The 22,224-nt window shown below is 31.9% G+C and overlaps 1 protein-coding gene across 3 annotated transcripts; it reads right to left on the bottom strand.

The window, feature by feature from the left end:
- Positions 1-48: 48 nt before the first annotated feature.
- On the bottom strand, positions 49-20,475 carry LOC113559126 (hemocyte protein-glutamine gamma-glutamyltransferase-like). Of its 3 annotated transcripts, none has more exons than XM_026964736.1 (14): positions 20,303-20,475; positions 10,419-10,629; positions 9,776-9,900; positions 9,057-9,189; positions 8,439-8,665; positions 7,565-7,739; positions 6,789-7,043; positions 6,376-6,538; positions 4,735-4,832; positions 3,550-3,716; positions 2,781-2,904; positions 1,391-1,551; positions 438-568; positions 187-331 (listed from the first exon to the last, which is right to left on the bottom strand). In XM_026964736.1, the coding sequence occupies exons 2-14, from the start codon at positions 10,609-10,611 to the stop codon at positions 187-189; spliced, it is 2,097 nt and encodes a 698-aa protein (XP_026820537.1). In that variant the 5' UTR covers positions 10,612-10,629; positions 20,303-20,475. The 3 variants fall into 3 exon arrangements, with proteins under 3 accessions (XP_026820539.1, XP_026820537.1, XP_026820538.1); XM_026964737.1 differs by lacking the exon at positions 20,303-20,475 and adding an exon at positions 15,059-15,191; XM_026964738.1 differs by lacking the exon at positions 20,303-20,475 and having other exon boundaries at positions 49-331; positions 10,419-10,611.
- Positions 20,476-22,224: the final 1,749 nt, after the last annotated feature.

Raw genomic sequence — 22,224 nt, 5'->3', positions numbered from 1 at the left:
TATTTTAAAATGATTGTTGTATGTTAATCATAATTTTTCGTCTTTCTGAATAATTCGCTGCGAATAACAAACTTCAGCTTGTCGAAATTATTTTTATTATATTTATTATACAATTAAAGAATTTTTTTTCTTAAAAAACAGGTTTATATATATATATTTTTTTTAACAATAATATTATGATTATTTTCATGGTAATACTGTGGCAGTAATGGTGTTTTTAATGTCTGTGAGTTGTTTGGAGTTGAAAGACACAGTGACAGTTCTTTGTCCGTCATGTTCTGGCGTAAACACTTCCTTATATGTGACATACTTTTCGTTAGGCATTACATCTCTGCATGAACAAATAATATATTGAAATAGTATTAGGTTGTTATAGCAACTGTCATCATTTTATAAATGTGTGATATGTGGTTTTAATATTTAGTGTGCAAGTGTACCTGTATTTGATGACTTTGTGGATTCCTGGGCCTTCAATGCTGAATGTGCAGTCTGTTAGGGTGACTGAAAGAGGATTAGTGAACGAAAAAGTTGCTTCACATTGTTTGTTAACTTGAAGTTGTGAATTAAGCTAAAAGAAAAATTTCAAGATTAGATATATTATATTGTGCATACTCTTTGATATATTGTTGGAAGCTAAAAAAAGTTTACAGAGGTTATTAATATAATTACTATTAAGTATTATTTTTTACCCATCCGAATTAAGAACCTGATATCCATCTGAAAGATAAGTTACAAAACTTTGGTTCACTTTAAAGATTTGTAATATACATTATGAATGACTTATTAACTATACTTAATTACCTACCTATGTTGTTAGAAATATTTTAAATCAGTATGACTCAACAGTGTATGGAAAAATATCACAAAGTCGGACTTGGAAATTATTATTCATTTTGATGTAAATATTAATACAATTCATAAAAAAAATACTTTTTAACTATTCAGTGGTTTGAATAAGGATTAATACAAAATGCTATTTTTTTCGTTATTATTTATTTATAATATGGCATTTAGTTTGCCTAATTAATAACACAATAAAATAGATTTGTTTTTAATGAAAATAAATACTGTTTAATTTTTAAACCAAAGAAAATGTATTTATGTTGCTGATGGTGATAGGTTAGATATTAGAGGTATCTATCAGCTTTTTCAATTCCTACACCGTACTATTAAAATGAGGCGATGTTTTGTCAGCGGGTGGGTAAGACTAACATGTCCTAATAAAAAGTAGGAATCTACGACTCTTTCAGGAGTTATATATAATTATCGCAATGCTCTTGTAGGATGTTTCCATTGCAAGACTGGGATCTGGACGGCACATTATTTCGATTTTTCTCATGTACGTCATCGACGTTTTACATTCAGTTTTCATTTCCATTTATACACTTACTTCTACGACGAGCGGCGGTTTTTGTACGGAAAAGTCGTCATCTTGGCTCCACAACTGTTCCGTGCCTTGGACGTTGGCCACAGCCGTTATTCTAATCAAACTATGCGACGACATTTTGTCCATGTACTCTGACGGTTTAATGTAAGTGTGGATGTTTTCTCCTAAACGAACAGACAAAAATCGTTTATAATAACAATAGTATGCTTGTAGTAAGATTGCTGTATGACCGAATGCATGATATTATATCATGGTACAGACGTTATTTTATTTTTTATTATATGTATTTTTATGCATTGTTTTATGTACGTTGACATGTACGATTTATAGAAGAAAACAATGTTTTGATTATCAACCTTAATATCTTTTTAGGTAAAAAAATCGAATCTATTTGGTACTTTTGAGAAGACAAAACTATAAATTCTCAGTTCCTACTCTTTAAAATATTCGGGAAAAATTGAAAAACAATCGGGGGAAAAACAGGAACTTTTACGCAAAACTTTTTACACCATGAACCTATTCACACAGTTTTTCGGTAAATTGGTATTGAATCTAAAGTTGATAACTAATAAGTAACATTAATATATTGTATACATATATAAGTACTAATATATTATAATAATTAAATATTAATAGGTATAATAATATAATAAATGCAATATTTTCTGCAAAAATAAATTCTGCCTACTGTATTACTACAAGACAGTAAAGAAAATCACTTAAATAAAAATATATAAATATATCATAATATAATAATATAACTCTCAAGGTATATTATATAATATAAATAAGTATAAGGAGAATTAATTTAATACATATAGATACATTATGTGTAGTTACATACTTAATGACGAGATGTAATTGATATCTACTGTTCAGTATAGCAATTATTTACCTAGGTAATAACAATAATAATATATATTTTTTAATGTGGATATTAACATTATTAATAAGTTTTTAACTTTTAACTGGATGTGTGCTAGTCGAAAGTCGATCACTTAGAACGTACTGATACTTGTGTATTTATCATTATAATATTATTAAAGTGTATGACGTTCTCGGGCTCCAGATTTTTGACTCGATTTGAGTAACGCTTCACTTTGATAATTGTAACGGCAGCGGCAAGCTAACGGCCAAATTACTACTTAACAGAGCCCCTCGATCGATTAATATCGTGGCGCATATCACAATAACCAAATAGTTTTTCTCATACGATCAATATAAATAATAAAATTGTTTTAAAATTCGTTGATTATTTTAGATTTTAAAAAGTTAATATCACTGACATTAATTCGAGGCACGTCAGCCAGTGCTACGAGCTCGTTAACTTCTCGCTAAACGGTAAAAAATGTTAAAATAAAATACCCTGGCGTGTGAACCATGGGCAACGTACTTTGGTTGGGTTTCAGGACGATGTTCGCTTCGGTTCTCTTCAACTTGTTGATTGGCGTGCCGGTGTACAGGATTGACGATGCTGACAGGACAATGGAAACGGATCGCGGTTCCGATGACGTGTTCTGTGTAAATACAATTATTGATCTATTGAATCGGGCGAGTTTGTTAACACTATTTATGGAGGAACGTTTAAGTCCCATCGTAATAATATTATATTGTAATCAGCGATGGCATATAGTATTTTAAGCACTTCACTAACATCTTCTTTCTCTACTTCCCCACACCATTCAGTTTTTTTTTTATTTGTCGAAGATAGTGACTTATTGCACAATATATGGTTTTGTGTAGTATAATATTGTAAAATTGACATGTTGTACCTATTTATTTGCTTTTCAATAATGATAATGCTATAACGCGTAGTCTATTTTAATTAATAATATGCCAAATAAGTTTTAAATATTTAGACATTCTAGATATCGATGTTGATTTACTATTCCGATTTGTATTTAGGCATCTGTCACTGATAATATTTTTTTAAACTTTTTGTAGCAAGAATTCAATATGCCTATAATTTGAGCCAATATTTCACTGACACCACTCGCTTTTCTAGGTACACTTTTTATATAGTACCTATCTATATAATAATAATATATTAAATATTATATTATATAATATATATTGTATTTTATGAATAAAGTATAATATGTAAAAGTATATACTTTAATATTTATAAATTATAATAAATAATATAATATGTCTGGTCTTACGTGCATGCTGACAGCGATTTTGAAGCTTTCGCCTAGTGTGATCTGTTCGATGTCAAAGAGTTTGAACTCGACGTCTTCAATTTGTGAATCGTCCATGTCGTATATCTCCTGAGCAATCGGAACCACCTTAATGGCTTTTTTTACAGCCATTTTGTCTTCCGGTGAGTCTAATCATCAGAGTCAGTCTGTTAGTCTTATAAAGTAAATATTTGTTTATATAGATATTATCTACCTATCTATCTATCCTCCATTTATTGCCTATTTTTATTATCTAGTTTAACTTATTTTTATTATAATTATACTAATGAAAATGTTCAAGAACTTTTTTTTTTTTTTTAATAAATCAAAAATAAAATTAATTTACTTTACAGAACATAAAGTAAGTAAAATTTTTAAATGTCTTATGAAGTTTGTCTATTGAGGTAAATTGTTGGCATTGGTGTTGATAATATGTGTCCTGCACGTTGTGCATGTCACGAACTCACGACCATAGTTGCGCTTATGCACTATCCTCTCCTGCAAGCACCAACACCCTTCCCATTCACCCATTAGCAAGGTTATTAATATGAGTACAACATTAAATAAACAGTTCCATAACTAGTTGAAATATCTACGAAGAAATTGGCATGTGACATGTGTGATCATCGATTTTACTCTGATATCGTACTGAGCCCTGGTAATTGATCGCAAGTTAATCGTTGCGCGTTGGAGAAACGGATACAGTTATGAATAGGGAAAACTTTTTCATTAGCAGTATAGGTATTGTTGTGATCATGGCATTGTAGGTCAAATTACTCGAATAACGATGAAAATGTATTGTTTGAAACGCCCTGTGCGTGTTTGTCGATCGTTACCTGTGTATCCGATAAACGACTTGTAATTTGTAATATTATGCTAAGACGTAATATTATGTATTTAGTGTAAAAATATGTTTCCGGTTTATTTTTCCGTTGTAGGGACAAAACGATTTCGTTTGATTATATTATAATATTTACATCGATCGACCTATTATAGAGCGTTTAAGTGTTTTCTATAGTGTTTCGTTAAGTATTATTATTAATATTATTACTAGCTATAATTATTTTCAAAGATAAAATGTTTTGTTTTATTTTACTGGTCATAATTTGGGATAGAATCTATACAATCTATATAATCTATGTTATTTAAACTCGTTTTAATTCATACCGAAAGGATTTTTGTAGATTTCAGTAATGTCTTCCATATCTTCGATTTCGGGTAACACTTCTTGACCGATTTTTTTCGTCACGATTAGTTTTCCGACGCTGCAAACCAAATATATTATTTTTACGTTTGAAATGCCGAATATTATAAAATATTAAGGTTTCAAGTTTTTGTTATATATATGTCACAGCTCACAGGTAATGTAAACATTATAATATGATAATGTCGGTATTAACCACCATGAATATTATTAAATATTTCTTATATTCAGATTAGTTGGATAATATGATATTACCCAAGTGCCTTCGGCTAATGTCTTAATAACCATAAGAATATATATTTGTCGACAGTAACAAGATAAAATAATTTACAGTTATCAACAGTATAGAATATATTTAAGATATTTAATAAATATATTATATACCGCTATATAATTATAGTGAAATACGTCATATTATTAAATAATATGAGTAAAATATAATTTAAATTTTATAAAGTCGTTAATGACCAATGCGTTAATCATTAAATGAGTATTTTATTTTATAAATTATTATTTTAAATATAAAAGTAAAATGTTATCGTTTACTCGTATTATTACATGGCATATTTCGACAAAATTTTGAATTGTAAAAAATATCAGTAAATTTAAGTACACTTTCACATCAATTATTTGATTCTATAGTCGACTTTTAGCATTATCCACTATTAACGGGTTAACGCTAACATTATCCGGATAATGTTGATATTCCATGTCAAAACACATGGATAATGTCGATATTATCAAAATATTTGTAATATATAATTTTTTATTAAAGCAATAATTTATTAGTTGAAAAATTCAAATATTTATAATATCGTAGCATATCTAATGTAATATGCATATAATATATTATAATACGCGTTATGTTATGGATGACGGTAAGCACTATTGCGTCGAGTGGGCGCCAAAGGGGCAGTTATCTTTATCTACGCCGGATGGAAGGATAGAATAAATTCAAAAATATATATATATATATATACTCACTAACCTCCTACAATAGTATGTGGTTTTTGTCTCTCAATTTATACTATAATATGAATAGGCGCAATAAAGTAATAAATATATGTACCTATCGCGCAGTAACTTGTGTATAAAAGACTTAAGTATCATCTGTGCCTAGGTAATATGCATATATAAGTGTATAACATTAAAATAAGTGTCATACAGACAGCAGAATACAATGAAATCGTTATGTAACATGATACGAGTTATTCAGTAAATGTTTCGTTCTTGTTTATAAATGTTTTGATAGTTATGTTAATCTTAAAAACATTTGAAAATGAATTATTATAACATATTTACCACATAACTATTCTGTTCGACGAATATTCAAATGATTGTAAGCTTAAAATTTTAAATGCATACGTCGTTATATTATGTACAATAGTTATTATTAAAACCAATTCAATGAATGTACAACGCATGAAACCAATAAAAAAAAAAAATAGCCCAAACATCAGCTTATAAATTTGGTCTACGTATGTTTTTTTTTTTTAAAACGTGGAATTGGTCAGTATCTCATTTAGCGGAAACGCCCAAACGGTAATTACACTATTTTTGATAGAATTATTTAACATCCTATATAATACACATTCATTACTCACTAATTCGGCATCGTTTTCACTCGGGACCAAAATCCATCTTCCGATTCTTTGAAAACGCACATGTCGGCCCGCACTTCCGTGTACACGAACGTCGTGTCGAATCCGATGTTGACTTCACCCCGTCGAACTGCCTCAACGGGCGCAGGACCACATCTGTACATACCTGTTGGGCGCCAGAAGAGAGTTAGTTAAGGTAGTTAAGATGTTGGTTGTCTAATCGTATGCCTATCATATTATCAATAGTCATTGGTGTTTGACCTCACTGCAGCGGAATTACAGTCGAATTATTTTTACGTGGATATACTTTATTCACGTTTGATAAAATTTAAGTGATTAGATCGCAAATTAAGGTTGTCGTAAAAAATATAAGCCATGTTTATATTGCGCGTTAAAAATAAACCAAAATTCCTTACTGTCACTTGTCTCCTGCGGTGTTCCGTCAATCGACTGCCATCCACCGTAACCGTTGGGCAAGTCAGGTCTGGTCATCCACACGTCGTTCCAAACGTGGAAGTTCCAGCACGAGTCGTTCGTGTAGCTTCCCGGGTGGTTGTTGAGCTTCTCGCCGTTCACGTCGATATAAGTGTCGATGGTTAGACTGGCGTTCGTGTCGTGTGCTGACATGTAGTTGGTCACCGACCGACACGGTATTCCCAGTGCCCTACAAACTGAAACACACCGCAATAACTGAAATTTAATTTGGGCGTATACACATGAATATGGTTACTGCAGCTATCTAAGGCCCGGTAAGTCTATTTTAGCGATTGAATTTAAACGAGTTTAAGTAAATCATGTGCATTTTTCATAATTTTCGACGCGGTGGAAAGGCAGATTAGATTTTGCAGTAAAAATATTTATAAAAGGAGAATTTAGTAGAGTTAGTATAGAATATTATTATGATGACATAACTCTGTGCTGTCCTTCGTTCATTTTTTCTGGTATCACATTAGTATGAATTTATCATGTTTTTATTTTTCTAATGTGTTCTAATTTAAAAAAAAAACCTATAAATAAATAATAAATTTTAATTGCACGGCGTTTTAGATAGGCAAAATAGGTACATCCTAGGGCTGTCTCGCTGGAGCTATAATATTGTAGGTAGTCATTATTAAAATCAAACTCTATTGAGCTCTGTTTTGTTCTTAAATAGTTGTTGCAAATATTAAATGAGACCACGTGTAACACTCACTTGTAACAATGACACCGGAAAATACCCAACACTGTCCGTACTTCACTGGCAGTTGAGTATTGTAAAACTCTTCAAAAATTGGAGTGCTGCCTATCCACGCGAATGGACTGGTGCCGTCTTCGAATGAACCGTCCCATTTGCCCTCGACCAGACCATTATCATCTACGTTATTCGTCTGAAAGTAAGCACTCGGGTGTTTAAATGTTCCCGAAGAATACATAAAATGACAATATTTTTCTTAACGCTTTCATACGTATTAATTTTTTGCATCACGTAGTAGAAATCGCGTAAGTATTTTGATGTCATGTATTATATTATATTTCAATAAGTATATGACAGTACGAAAAGTATAAACTATTATAAATTCTGGCCGAGTTGGTCATATTCTTTAACCAGTAAAATTGAAGTTGCACAAACATTAATAAAGTCAAAATAAAAGTAAGTTTCTGAAATGTTCTAATATGAATTAAAAATAAATCTGATCAAAATTAAAGCAATACGTATGACATTAGATAAATTAATAATTAGTTACTAACTGTATGGCGGTGGTTTAAACCATTCATTACAAGGAATCTTAGGAAATGATATGAAATAATATGACGAAAAATGTATCTATTATCATCATAAAACTACAAAAATGACTAGTTACTATTTGTCTAGACTTTTAACGCATTAGATTAGATTATATTACGCATTAAAATCAACTCGTTAAGTTAGAAATGTATTATGAATTAAAACCGAGTGGATAACATGTTTGGAAGTTACTTAAAAATAACTTTCTAACTTTCTAACTTGATTTTAACTTTCTAAAAACCTAACTATTTATTTCTAAGCTTCAAATGTTATGCTAACCATATAAACAGGCGTAACTTACAATTGCCGAAATGGATCTGGCCATTTTCACCGGATCAGCACGGTCTTGGTGCGGAATGGACGACCTGTCGAGCAGCATCATGACGGACGGCAGGACTACGGATTCGAACTGCCCGAAGAACCATTGGTATCCTTTGGGTTCTTTGTACGTGCCTTGCCACACCTTGCCGTTGTCGTTGAGCACATATTCGTCTAACTGTTCGTCGTCGTTCAGGTGAACGCCGTCGTCTGAAAATACTCGCGAATGTCATATTATGGATCAAGATCGGGTGAGGATAATAATAAATCTGTGATTTGTACGTCGACGATTGGTTTTCGAAATTAGCGTTTTTATTTAAGAAAAAAAATAAAAAGTCTAATGAAGACAGAACAGCCAAGTACACGGCGATGGGGACTTTTAACTTTTCGAATGAGCATAACAAAAGAATACATATTTGATTATCGTCAAAAGTTTTAAGCGTTTTGAGCGAGTTTCTGAGTGGGCCGAACTCCACGCGGTTCTGTACGGGGTAATATATTTATATTTTGCCAATAATAGCATCCATCCCCCCCCCCCATTCAAACACACACGCACAACTCAGCATAAATTGATCACGCTATATGCGGCTATATAACTCACTCGGACACCAGGGGTTGAACAGCACGTAGACGGCCGTGTCGATTTGATGTTGATTGACTCCGGCCACGCCTTTCCGGGCCGTGTGCACGATCATTTTCCACACGGAAACAGGAGCGAACGGCGGTATTTGCACCTGGAATACACGTTGTTTATGATTGATATTTATTTTATATTATAATTACGCGGATCTACCTGTCGCCGACCAAAAACCGTTTTTGGCGTATTACGCTTCACACCGAGTATACACCGGCAGCACCGGAACCGAAGTTCGAGTGGTGGGTTTTCGTAATGTAGACCATAACTACTACTAATATTCTACGTTTGTCGTGCAGTTCTTTCGGATGGGGGTAAACATTTTGTTGTTCATTCGGTATTTCATATTATAACGACGAACATATTATAACAATGTTTTCTGTCATCCGATAAAAACGAAAGATTTTTCGATGGCTGATATTATTTATACTACTAAAATTTGCCGCGTCAATAATTGAAATTATATAATTAATATATACCACGAAAACTACCACTAGTATTTACCACACCGAAGATGCGTGTACGGTCGAAATATAGTAAAGTGTAACACAAAGAATGGACTGATTTCGAATATTTATATGTTTTGCATTTCCGATTTTATAAGATAGTTGTCCGAAGTCGGTTTATTTTTTGTTGAACGCCTTACATTACCCATATTAACAATAATATAATTTAAATTGTCTAACCTGTACGGTGACGGTGGCCCCCGTGAAGCTGCTGAACCGGGCGTCCCATCTGTCGGCGATCAGATCCTCTTTTTCTTTGACAATAAGCGCGGCGCTTGTGCCTTTGGCCGGAGTTGGTGTCGGTCCTGTAAAATAAAATTGGCAAAACCGATGTAAGCGCTTATAGTGCCTATAGTAGTATTATAGTAAAGCGATTTAAAAGTTGTTGTTATGGCACTTGAGAGTTGATTATCCGATAAATTACTAGTTTAAAGTGGTAACGGAGTTAGATCTACAACAATGAACTCACGCCCCCTAAACGCAGGACATAATCTGATAGGTATTATGTTTGAATATATATATATATATATATAGTCTGGGGCTATGATTTTATGGACGGGACGATTATTCTCGGAGCTCACGAAACGCCCTTTGTTTCCGTTAACTGTTTTCAAGTAAGAAATTACTCGATTTTTTTCCCCAATTTGAAAGAAATGTATAATAATATGCCATGCAAAACGATTTAAGACACGAAGGATCCTTACTGTTTTAAGACGTCGACTTTCATTGTAATTTATCTTACTGTGGTATTTTTTTAAATGTCTGTTGTTTATCTAGTCAATGATATGAAATGTCATTACTATGGCATTACGTCATCACTCACCTGTCACCAGAACAATTCTAACGATGTCTTTGGTCTTGTCGAATGATCTGTTAAACTTAATGCCGAAATAAAATGGTTGTCCACGGCGAAATATGGCTGTTGATCCATCCTGTATCAATTCGAAACGGTCAGCGTGATGTTCCACAGCGTTTTCCAAAGGATACAGATGAGTTGAGACCACTGTGAGTGCCATGACTATTATGCGTTGTTCCTGCAACAAAACAATTATATATATATATTTTTATACGTGTCTTGATTCCTGAAGTTACTGGTTTGACCGTAAGATTTGGCACAAAAAAGTTATTTAGTATTTTTTTTTTGAGACTTAAGAATATTTTTAGAATAATAATATAGGCATAGATAAAAAGGGGGGGAGGAAGTAGATAAAAATCAACTGTGCAGTATTATAGGTATCGAATATAATTTATTTAACTATTATTATTTTAGTCGGTTGAATTGTTTTTTTTCTGAAAACATTGCATTTGAGAATTTCATATATGAAATATAAAAAATATTATATATGACATATTATGTCAAATATTTCAAGTTCCCACAAATAATATTTTTTAAATTACAAGAAAATAACTAAAATTGTTATTCTTATATTTCATCCAAACTTAAATGTGTATAAAAAATGGTTTATATGATTTTTAGATTTTTTGATTTTAATATGAATTATTATGAGAAACCTTGCACTTAATTTTAAGGTCTTAGTTATTTAAGTTTCTTAGATAATTAACTACAAATGTCATGTAATAATCACATCATTGTAAAATCAATAAATTTATCACTCGGCTCAGAATTTAAAATTAAGTTAATAACAGTACCTACTATGTATATCGTTTAAAATATATTGAACTCGATGTATGAATTATATTAAGATTTAATCATTAAATGTATCCACTAAGTGCAAAATATGTGGTGTTTATAGTATTTAAATATATTTTTTTTAATATGTCGATTATTTAAATTATGCTTATAAGGAAAAAGTAAATACGTGACATGGTTGGACGGAATATTTACATATTACATAAATATATTATTATTATTGGAGTTTTGCCAATGGTAAAGCCGCATTAAATGCGGTTGGCGAATATCAAAGATTATAATTAATTCAGCATGCATTTATTATTGTACCTACTTAGTTACGCTTTGGGCTTTGGTAATAAGGTTTAGTCGCATAGACCAATGAATATTAATATTTTAAATATTAGCGTATATGTGACGGGCTTCAAATAACATGCAATAAAAGGTCGGAGAAACGCAGTTTACCCCTAAGACGATGGTTTAAGGTTAAAGCTGCGGCGTAAGGTAGCTCAAGAACAGAGCACTATTTTAATCAAATATCATCGGGGTAATGGAGTTGTAACTGTTATATAAGTATAAAACAATACACTGAACTAGATTAAGTCGTATAAACATTTATCATCGAATAGAAATTGACATGCTCATGATGGCCGATAACTTAATAAAAATAAGTTATAACCGAAATAATATGATTGAACGATTCAATGATATTAGTCAGAAACAGAGGGATATGACTGATTTAAAGATTGATTAACTGACATATGTAAAAAACAATATTTTATACAATTTTGTTTATTACATATTTTGTATTAATTAATAATAAATATTGTCTTTAAATAATTGGCGTATAATTTTTAATTTAATTAAATGTAATATTTTGTATCCGTCCTCCGGTATCTAATTATTACATTTTTGTAGAGAAATTCGAATAAATTACCATATATTATTAAAACCTAAAACATAAATTTATCAGAGAAATATAATAATATTGGAAATTATATTTTTATTCTAAACTATAAATGCTCGGAGAACGAGAAGATTAGGTACATTTATCGTTTGCAAAACTTATTAAATGCACTGATGTTGTTCACAATACGTCCATCAAAGCACTTTCTGCAGTCGGAGAGTATTTCCGGGAATGCGAATGCAATAAAAATAATAAATGCAATTTTTCTCGAACGTTTTCCGTTTTAATCGCGTGTTCGACGTCTATTTTACGAAAATCATTTTGCGACTTGTGCTGCATAGCACTCTTATTTGGCTCCGGGGGTGTGTGTTTAAATTTAAATCGAATATAAATTCGTCATGTAGAATTGCAGACAATTGTCTATGGAAATATAAATATATACTTAATGCGAAATATTTTGTACTGCAGAGCAGTGCAGACTATACGATATTATATATAATACATATTACTGAGTTTCAATGTTAAAAAAAATATACCAATATAATAATATAGTATTACGCGTGTATTAAGATACGCATTGTACGTTGTATACTGTCTTGTACGCGAGTTTAATTATTGTTAACAAACTGATGAGGTCGTTACATTTCATTTAGACGAATTTTGTCATGATATTTAATGTGATCACGAGCCGCCCATCGTCTACAATTGACAAGGTTGAACGTGTCATGTTTAAAAACGTTTGCTCGATGAACTTGCACGTGTGAAATATTAATTTTCGCATATATTGGGTCAATCTTATTCAGGTTTGGACACGCGTGTGTACAGTACCCACCAAAATCCCGAGTACACCTATATCGTTCGTAATATTATAATATTAAGCCATAACGTAGCCACTTTTACGTTTTGATATTATCAGTTTTCGGCGTTTTGTTTCTGACGAGTGGTGCCAAACGATTGACTAATTATTGGCACGTGCGTCGGCATTTTACTCTACGTCCGACGACTGCAACTCAGGCCGACGGCAGTGCAACGATAACATTATTGATTCGCTATTAAACGATACAACTATAATAAACAGTCCACTACGACGATAACTCGACCAAACGGCGAGTATTTTTATCATCGGAAATTAATTTAGGTCACTCGTCCTGCAAATGAAAGGTCCGCGATCAGGGGGGGAGATCTCTTCTATATTATGCTATATTTTGCAATGTTCCGAGCGTTTCGATGTATCGACTTTGTTATATTCTTAAACTCTCCGATACTATTCTTTAATAATTGACTTTTATTTGTATATTTTTTTTTCACAGTGTACAAAGAGATTAATGAAATAAAAGTGAATTTGATTATATTATTGGCCATTATTATTACTAGCCGTTTGGTTTGAGATTAAAAAAAAAAAAAAACTACTCGTTACAAGCTTGGATATTATCTAACAATTAATTCAGTAATTATGAAGATTAAAGAAAAGCCTAGTTGATAATTATAATGTATTGTTATCTCAAATTTCTGACCTATTTATTTTTTTTAAAGTAGTAATAATGTTTAATATTCAAGTTTAGTTTCTACAATATGATTCGGAGGAAATTTTCTATTGATTTTTATACTGCGCACAATTTTTAGAATACATAATTGATAAAAAATATAAGTTTTGTTAAAAGACAATTCGAAAATATCATAGATTTAAATTTGTCCGTGAAAATCATTAAAAACCACATTTAAAATAAATACACACACACACACACACAAACAAAAAATGTTAAATATATCACTCTGTATGGAAAAAAAAGGTTTAATATATGTTGAACTAGGTATTTACTTATCTATTCACTTCGGTTGTTTATATCAACCGACTCAGGGAATGGTTCGCATAATTTATATATATGTACCTACTTGAATTAATTAACCAAAGTAATAACTATATATACTATTACTATTATTATTGTAGTAATTATACTAAAAATATACTAATGTGAAAAATAATACTATATAATAAAATACACGTATATACTGCGTTGGGTAATTATTCTGTTTTATCTGAAATCGAAATTAGTTGTTGCGTGATTATTACGACTTACAACGGTATTCATTATAGCCGCGTGCGTTTTATCAACGCATAACGATAATGTGGACGGGGTTTTTCGTTAGCGTCTGCACAGTGTTTCGCCGACGCCAAAAGTTGGTTGTGTTACACGTGATCCGCGTACAACGAAATTCGTAAGTGGAATTCGATTTTGGGACTGTATTATTTATACTATTACGTTCCAAACGGGCGAGGCCTTCATCTCGATCGATTATTCGATTCCGAACCGAATGTTCGGAGGTGCAAACCGCCGGTCACTCTCTCTCTCTCTCTCTCTCTGACGTTTCTTCTGCAGTAGATACAACATTATTACGACGATTGTGATACCAGTTAGACGGGCAGATCCGGCGTTAATGTGTACAATTATTATTAAGTACACGGCCGTACCCGAATTTCGTAAATAATTCCAGCGAAGTCGTCTACCGCGGTAGATCTAAAGCGATAACGAAGTCGAAAACTTAAGAGACATAAAACGGCGCAGTGCGTTATAAAAACGTTCGATTGCACGCACGCGTACAGGTACTAATAATATTGTTATGTTGTTCGACAGCGATTTGCATAATTATTACAAAGGTCAACCGATTTGTATTTTCCTCCTCAAACGTAATGGGAATAAAAAATAACATACACACGTGCATTTAGATACTTATATAGTGTATTAATACTACAGGTGAAGGTCGAGTAAAAAAAAAAAAAAAATAAAAATAAAGAAAAGAAAAACCGGTCCACCGAGGAATTCGCCTAAACCCGACAACGCCGTACTGAGATGATAATATTGTATATATTGTGTGTATAGGCACACACTTTACTGTAATTATTGCATTATTGTGATTCGGTACGTACCTACTTCTGTATTATTGTATTTTCCGCAAAACTCGACGACTGCGAAAACAACAACAACAACAATAATAATAATTATTTTTGTTATACACGCCGTGTAGGCGGCAACTCGAAAAGTCGTCGCGAACTTTTCACGCCATTTATAGAGAAAAATAATAACTATTATACCACGTGCCCGCGTTTTTTAATTTGAATAACCGTAATAACACAATTATTTCAATAAATCGCGTGTCGCAATATATATTACAATGAAGTTAAAATATTATATTATGGACAATGATGATTGTTGTGCAGTTTTTCCTCGTCGTCAGATTGTTATTAACGTAAAAAAAAAAAAAAGGAAGAAAAACCGTTTTTTTTTCGACCAATAAATATCGATAATACGATAATAACAATAACAGTGATATGTAAAATACGCCGTATCCGTCGACCGTAATCGCATATACCTATACAATATAATAATATAGAGCCGTCTCGTAGCGCCGTGTCAAGTAGTCCAAGGACCAATATTTTACGAGCGCCTCGTAGACCGTGCCCGTGTATATTATTATCGTCACTAAAATACGAAACGAATATCATATATATATTACAATTATAATGATTGGGCGGTCCGGCGATTTTGCCACTCGGCCAAATGCGGATAAATCGTCCGGCACAACGCGTTCTAGCTGCGCCCAATGTGCGTATACACGATTAATTGTCCGCGGACCGCGGGACGTTATGAGATTAAGTTATATCTATTCGATATAATACGACGCGGGTTAGCCGGCCGATCGCGGAGAAGGAGGAAATGCGTTTCCGGAGCGGTGTCCTCGTACGCGCGGAAACCCATCGCCATCACGCCGAGTGCATACAGTGCATATAATATCGCATTCGCCGAACCGACTACGCGATTTGGCTAATGTGCACAGTGTCCGTGCACGCTGCCAACTGAAGTGAAATCGTCCGAGCGATGCGTACAAAATACTTTATATATACATATATATTTAGGTATAGGTATCCTAAATACGGTATAGACCTGATCCATAACTATGCGCGTCTAGCCAGTACGTGTCCGTGCGATGTCGTCGGGTTATAATATGAGTCAAGGCGTTGTACTATATTGTAAGAGTTGGTCTGACGTGACGTAGTGGTTGTGGAAATGCATTTGATGAGTGCGACCCGCGTCACGAGTGCCCCAGTCCATATTTTTTGTAAATCTTACTGATGCACACTTAAACATTTTTTTTTTTTAGCATACTTAGAGCATCTTTTAACATCATCTCTTGAGGGTCGTAACTAGTAAACATAAACTTTCTTTTGTCTATTTGTCATTTGCTACTGCACACAAAAATAAGGACTAATAGAAAATAATAGTGTTATTATAGTATTAGGATTTTATCAAAAGCACTGAACTCGTTTTCCGACAACGTACGAAATTTACCACGAAAATCGCGTGTTTTATACGTATAGTTTTTGCACACGCAGTGGACGCAAAAAATGGATATTTTTGGAAACAGAAAATCCGCTCTACGGTAGTTGCACGGCTGCTTTGTGCTTGTGTTGGACGAAAGCCTATGTAATATTATAGCCACTTTTTAGAGTCACGTATTGAAAACATTTAAAACAATTTTAATTTCCCTGTGATAATTGGTGCGTAATAAATTGTACTCGCGAGTAAATTAAAATAATTAATGTATACAAAAATGTAATTTTGATTTTAATTGCGATGTTATTGCAGTGTACACAAGTGTACGAACAGGACAGAAAAAAAGTGCGGTACACGAGTGACAAAAATAAATAAACAGACGTACACATGGTTAAACCTTTGGAAAATATGAAAAAGTCTTAAAGAACGTATAAAAGCGATATAATTGCGCCCCCGACAGTTTCTTCGTTTGCACTAAACTCTCCTCTGGTTTTCACGCCGAAACCCCAATCCCCCAGTCCAAAAATGTGTCCAATCACGTTTATTTACGACGAACGTTATAATATAAAATTTATACGTAGAAATAAACGCTTGTACCCGAACCCGAACGCGGACGTTTTCCCCAAAGACATTTATAGTTTTGGTGAATAAAGGGGTTAGACAAGTACATAAACTTTATAATTAGTAATTACTATACCGGACCATATATTTAACGCCACACATTCATTATTTAAAAAACTATTGACGTTTTTAAAAATATTTTTTTCAGATCACTCCAAGTTATTAAAAACAGAATTGTCCTCAAAAATTATATTTTGTACTATTTTTTTTTTTTTTTTTATGAAATCGTGCATTTTCAATTCCTTATTTCAAAGCAGAATATTTTTTAATGATTTATTGACCGAGCTCGGCGGTGATCGATCAAAAGTTTCGAAATGTCCATAGCCATATAACAGTTATAGAGACTTTAAATCTCCATGGTATCTACCTTCGTATCACCACGTAGGTGTATATTAATAAGAGATTTTCCAAAATTCGCACTTTAAAAAGGGGCTTACACGTAAAATAATTATTACACTGATTGGGTATGATTTTATACCTGTATTTTATGTTTAGTTAAAACTGCATAAATGACTGCGTAAAAATAATGTGTAGTTTTCATTTAACGGAGCTTAAGACGGTCAAATATACGATAGTTATTTAGTTTGTTACGGAAAACCCTGTACAGGATCAGTTAGTATTATATATTTTATTTGTATTTCATACAATAATATTTATTATTATTATCATCATCATCATCATCATCATCGGATATACGTTACGAGTTTCAACGAACTGTGATGCTGCAGGAGAATCGAAAGATTAATCATTGTGACAGTCATCGATAAATCAACAACTACTGTACCCTAAGTACATGTAGTGGTGCATTATTTTTTCTCGAAATCGTTAAATGGGATAATTATAGACTATGAAAAATTATTATGGTGATGACTGATGAGCAATATCGTATTTCACAGTATCAAATGCTCGTGGGACAGAGTTAAAACAAAATATAATTCTCTATAAACCACAATATAATGCACGGTTGGTAAAGTTAATCCCATCAATTAAAATTTTTAAATTATAAACACATATAAGCGATATAAGTTAGATTAGGACTTTTCGTAAAAACGAGATAACGAAATATAATATGTTTATAAATCTGCGACGATTATGCACAGCTATGAAATATAGGAGAAAACGACAATCCCTTGTATGCACTATAGTGTACAACACACATTTTATACTTTATGTGTAATAATAATAATAATAACAATAGTAATAATTTATTTATTTATTTAATTTATATTAATTAATAATAACAACGAAATAAGTTGATTTAGTGTGATTTTGTATTATGTTATAATATTTCCTATATTTATTACTAGAATAGATTATTATTATGCACGAGATCTATTATTAGAAGATACGAAATAAATACAAACATTACGTGGTAAAAATTAAATCACTGGAAAAAAAAACTGAATGAATAAAGTAGAAAAAAAATTTTATTACAATTTTAGATACTAATATTTACCAATTACACTAAAACTAGTATTGTATAATTCATATCGATTATAATTCATAAGAAATTATTTATAAAATTTAAAATTTATTTATCTGAATATAATGATATTCATTTAAACAAAAATACGAAAAAGTTTTCTATCAAATTTACATAATTTCATTTAGATTTATATTTTTAGGTACATATATGGAACAGTTTTATATAAGTTAAAGTATATTTTGTTACTGTTCAATTTGATGTTTAAGTGATTAAATTGAAATACAAAAGTTAAGTTCTTATCTGATTAAAAAAACATTAGAAGTTTAATAAATAACTACATTTGATTTTTAATTATTCAATTATAAATTAAAATATAATCTAGTTAAATGTGTTATCTATAATCATAATCTATATATGTTATATATTTATCAATTATCAATACAAGTTTTAGTACAAACTTTAATAGAAGAGATGTGAATTCAATTAATATGTTTATGTGTTTTAATTTTATATCTATTATTATAAATTATTACTATACACATGCGTATTTACATTTTATTAAGTAGGGACCACAAATTATATGTATTTTAAATTTTTTTATAAAATAAATTAAACTGATTAGGTATATGAATAAAATATATTTCTGTAAAATGGTCAAAAAATGCGTGTTAAGATAGGTCAAGATTATTTAAAATTTGCAAATAAATATTATTTAAACATTCGAACCAATCCGGTATCTATTATTAAAAATGTATTTAATATTAACATACGACAGTTTGAATATTATGACATATACTATTCATTCATCATTTAAACTTTAAATACGTGTTTTCGCTAGAACTCGAATTATCAGTGATCAATATAAAATGAGCTATAGGTATCTTTAAATAACCAACTAAATTAGAAATAAAAAAATTTAGGTAAACGAATAGAGAATAATTTATTGTGTTTAAATTTAAAAACTAAGATGAATTTTTAAATTTGAAAAATTGTTACAGACAGAATTTGCTTCACCCCAAATATGTTCAAAATTTTATTGTTAACTAGAAAACTGCAGAAATACTCAATAAATTAATTTTTTGAAGTATTATGATGTGTGTACAATTTTTTCTTTGAAAATGTTGCAATTTTTTCAGCTTATTAACTACAGTGAACATTTTTAATTGAAAATAAGCTCACCGTGAGCTTTATTTTGATACCTGTTGAGGTTACGAGTTAAAAGAAAAATAAACTAATCAAATAGTATGCGTGTGAAATGTTTGAAAATGTAATGAAATTGAAATACCTATTTAGTTATTAAATTATTGTTATAATTAAAATTTTTCCTTTCAGTTTAGCAATGCATTTACTTTATTTTATTTTATTTATATTAATAAATTATTTATCGATATATCAAACATTTTCTTGTAATTTTTTTATATAGGTAGATTGTTCATTTGTTCTGATCCAACCCGAGTTCTACCTACCTAAAAGCTTAGTCCAAGATCGAAATTAACGTTCGTTCATACTTCATAATATTATTTTATCACCATAAAAAAAAATCAATTAATTAAAAATAAAATATTAACACTTCACGATTTCGTGAAATACGAGTGGGCATCGCCAATAGTGTATTATACGCATTGGACTTTTAACACCGTTATTTGAGTAACTAAATGGGGACGGATGAAAAGAAAAATCCGTACGAGAACGTCGGAGCGATGTGATTAGATCCGTTTCGACACTGTATAATAATATGCATATATACACGAGTTTGGAATCGTAAAGAAATAAAACATAATAATATATTTACCTCGACGATGATCGTGTGTGTATATATATATGTGATCCGGCGGACGCTGAGCGGAACGGCGTGCTAAGTGCGAATACGGCGGCTGAACGCAGTAAAACGATTGAATTGATATTATTATAATATTTTAGCGGTGCGTAGTGGGTATGTTGTGGACGGACCGAGACTGTCGGACTGTTGTGCGACGGACACGGCACGGGATTTGGTATTTATCGGGATAACCTAGATTTGACGATTCCTACTCTCCTCCTTCCAGCCGGTGCAGAGTCGACATTGAACAACAGAAAAAAACGCATCTGGCCGATTACCGCGACGACGAGGATGACCTCCAAAAACGAAACGGCGCCGGGCACACGGCAATGGGAACGATAATAATGTTGTTTGATAATATAATCTAGTGAATATTATTGAAAAAAACACTAGGAGCACCAGAAAACAGTAAACTGCAGAAAAATCGTCTTAAGGTTTCGGAAATTAAAAAAGGGAATTTTGAGAAAATTAAAAAAAAATATAGATTTACGCTTACAATCACTTAAAAAGTGACAGTTGAAAAATGGACAAACTAAGTTCTCAAAACATAAACTTAAAAATTTTAAATCGCTCTAACTTCAAAATAATTAAAGCCTGTCGTTGAATTGGAAATAAAATTAAAAAAAAAAAAAAGCTAAAAGGTGTCTTGTAAAATATAAAATATAAAATATTATGTAGTGTTGTACTAAGGTTAATGTATTCTATTGTTTCCAGTTTTTTTTTTTTCCTGACAAAATCATCTAAACTTAGGTATAAAGAACAAAATTTTTTTTTAGCTATTTATAAAAACGATACTAACACAACATGTAGTAAATACCTAGGTGAACGAAAATCGTCTCCAGTAAAATGCCGTGTTTAATAACGGTATTATAATATCGATACGGATGATATTGTTGTTTTGAAGAGATATCAAAAAATATATTTTTAATTAATTCTATTATCTTAAATAAATATAGATTTTTCAATTCTTACTGAAAAAACCGGCTTTTTTTTATGGAAATATTGATGCTCATACAATGCAAATAATATACGCGCAAAGAGTTGATTTTATTTAGACCGAGTACCCCTTCCCCCCCCCCATCCATTAGCAGCAATATTGTCGAATCGTCGGTTTGTTTTTCTATCACGCTTCCAGTCAACGCGAACGACGTGATGATATAATGTCACTACTATTATATTGTACGCACAACCGTGATACAACATACTTCGTGACGCGCGCAATACAGACGTGCGGTGGGTGTCGGTCATGTGTCCAATTCCGATACACTGTCGCGGACAGTGGGTTTTTCGTTCGCAACGCGCGGAAATCCGTCCGCCCGTCGTCCCCGAGGTCGTGGACGGCTTTTGCGTATTCATTGTGCGAGTCATAGACGCACGCGAGTTTTCCCTGAAAACCTATTGGATTTCTCCGCGGACGTTTTATCTACTTCCGTGGAATTTTCCGCTTACGCGTCGCACACTCATCGAGTGATATAACTGCACTGGGTCAAGGCGAGGGACATATTATTATTGTTATACTGCAGTGTACACTATTACGATTATTTCGTATAATTTTGTTTTGCGCCGAATTGTACGTTCGAAAAACAGCGGCACCTACCTAACGTTACGCGTACGCTCGTAGGGGACAGATTTGAAGGGATGGATGGAGGGGGGGGATTTCAATTTTTACAATTCAAAAACTGCACTTATCGAGCGTTTTGTATTTAGGAAACAGAACTCACAGAGGCACACAACGACATATTTCACTTTTTTTTTTTTTAATTTTATTACGCTTTCCATCCGGGTTGTTGTTGCACATTGTTTGTTTCTTAAAAACAGCCTACTCTCCTGCTCCACGAGTTTATTTTCTTCTTTATTATTATACATATAAAAAACATACAGTAAAATTAAACCAC

This window comes from Rhopalosiphum maidis, chromosome 3, assembly GCF_003676215.2.
Source record: "Rhopalosiphum maidis isolate BTI-1 chromosome 3, ASM367621v3, whole genome shotgun sequence".
In the NCBI taxonomy this organism is placed as follows: Eukaryota; Metazoa; Arthropoda; class Insecta; order Hemiptera; family Aphididae; genus Rhopalosiphum; species Rhopalosiphum maidis.
This window is presented reverse-complemented; position numbering and strand designations above follow the sequence as displayed.